This window comes from Calidris pugnax, unplaced genomic scaffold, assembly GCF_001431845.1.
Source record: "Calidris pugnax isolate Ruff unplaced genomic scaffold, ASM143184v1 scaffold22, whole genome shotgun sequence".
In the NCBI taxonomy this organism is placed as follows: domain Eukaryota; kingdom Metazoa; phylum Chordata; class Aves; order Charadriiformes; family Scolopacidae; genus Calidris; species Calidris pugnax.
Window position 1 is genome coordinate 119,915 of NW_015090763.1, and position 1,054 is coordinate 120,968.

General features: G+C 70.7%; 1 protein-coding gene across 19 annotated transcripts in view; it reads left to right on the plus strand.

Annotated features, from left to right (window-relative positions):
• The first annotated feature begins 323 nt into the window (after window positions 1-323).
• DNM1 (dynamin 1) overlaps window positions 324-1,054 on the plus strand; it is a 70,742-nt gene continuing 70,011 nt past the window's right edge. For 10 of the 19 annotated variants that reach the window (XR_001412743.1, XR_001412737.1, XR_001412778.1 and 7 more), the window contains exon 1: window positions 324-679. Coding sequence is in view for 12 of the 19 variants with exons in the window: in XM_014947337.1 (XP_014802823.1) it covers window positions 519-679 (161 nt within the window). In the remaining 7 variants the exon portion in view is untranslated. The remainder of the gene's footprint in view (window positions 680-1,054) is intronic. The other 9 variants (XM_014947985.1, XM_014947896.1, XM_014948072.1 and 6 more) reach the window with 1 other exon arrangement.

Consider the following 1,054-nt stretch of genomic DNA (forward strand, 5'->3'; position numbering starts at 1 on the left):
GGACACGCTGACTGGGCCACACAGGTACACTGGCAGGACTGTAGCAGTGTATCAACCCTCCATGGCACCCCACAGCCCTGGAGGCCTGGGGACAACCTGTGCCGCTCTCATTTCAGATCATCGAGCTGGCCCATTCCCGACATCTCCGAGCGTGGACTTTGAAGCCATCCCTGCCCTCGAAGGAGGGTGTGTATGTGAGGGCTTTGCCCCCCCCAGCGCCTCCCCTCAGTCCACCTGGACTACATCTCCCAGGGTGCACCGCGGCGCCGGCGCCCTTAAGGCCCCCTGGCGGCGGCGCGCGGCTGACTGCAGGAGCGGCGGGGCGGGCTGAGGCGAGCCGAGCCCGGGCGGCGTCGAGCGGGGCGAGGGACGCGGGCTGGTGCCGGGGCCCGTGCCCACCGGCCCGGGGCGGCGAAAGCCGGGCTTACCCGCCGGGGAGGGCTCGGGGAAAATAAAATAAAAAAAAGGTTCATAGTCTTGAGCTCGCCCCTGCGAGGAGCCGGTGCCGCGCCGCAGCCATGGGGAACCGGGGGATGGAGGATCTCATCCCGCTGGTCAACCGGCTGCAGGACGCCTTCGCCGCCATCGGGCAGAACGCCAACCTCGACCTGCCGCAGATCGCCGTGGTGGGGGGGCAGAGCGCCGGCAAGAGCTCCGTGCTGGAGAATTTCGTCGGGAGGTGAGGGAAGGAGGCGGCGGCGGTGGTGGCGGTGGTCCCTGGGGAGCCCCGCCGCGGGCAGGGCTGAGGGGGAATGGAGGGGGGGTACGGGTAGAGCGGTGGGGTGACCGGGCGGTGCAGGGACACTGAGGGGCTCGGGGTGTCGCGGTGCAGGGACAATGGGGTGCCCGGGTATTGTGTCTGGGTTCCGGGGAGCATCGCGGCTCCCCGGCAGCGCCGTGCGGGATGCGTGTGCGGTGCAGGAGCCGGGGCAGCGCTGCAGGACGCCCGGGCGCTGCGGTGCAGGGGCAAGGAAGGGCGGAGGAGGTCTCCCCTCCTCGGAGGCGGGGGGGGGCAGCATCTCCGCAGCGGGGTCCCCGCCTTTGTCGCACCTTC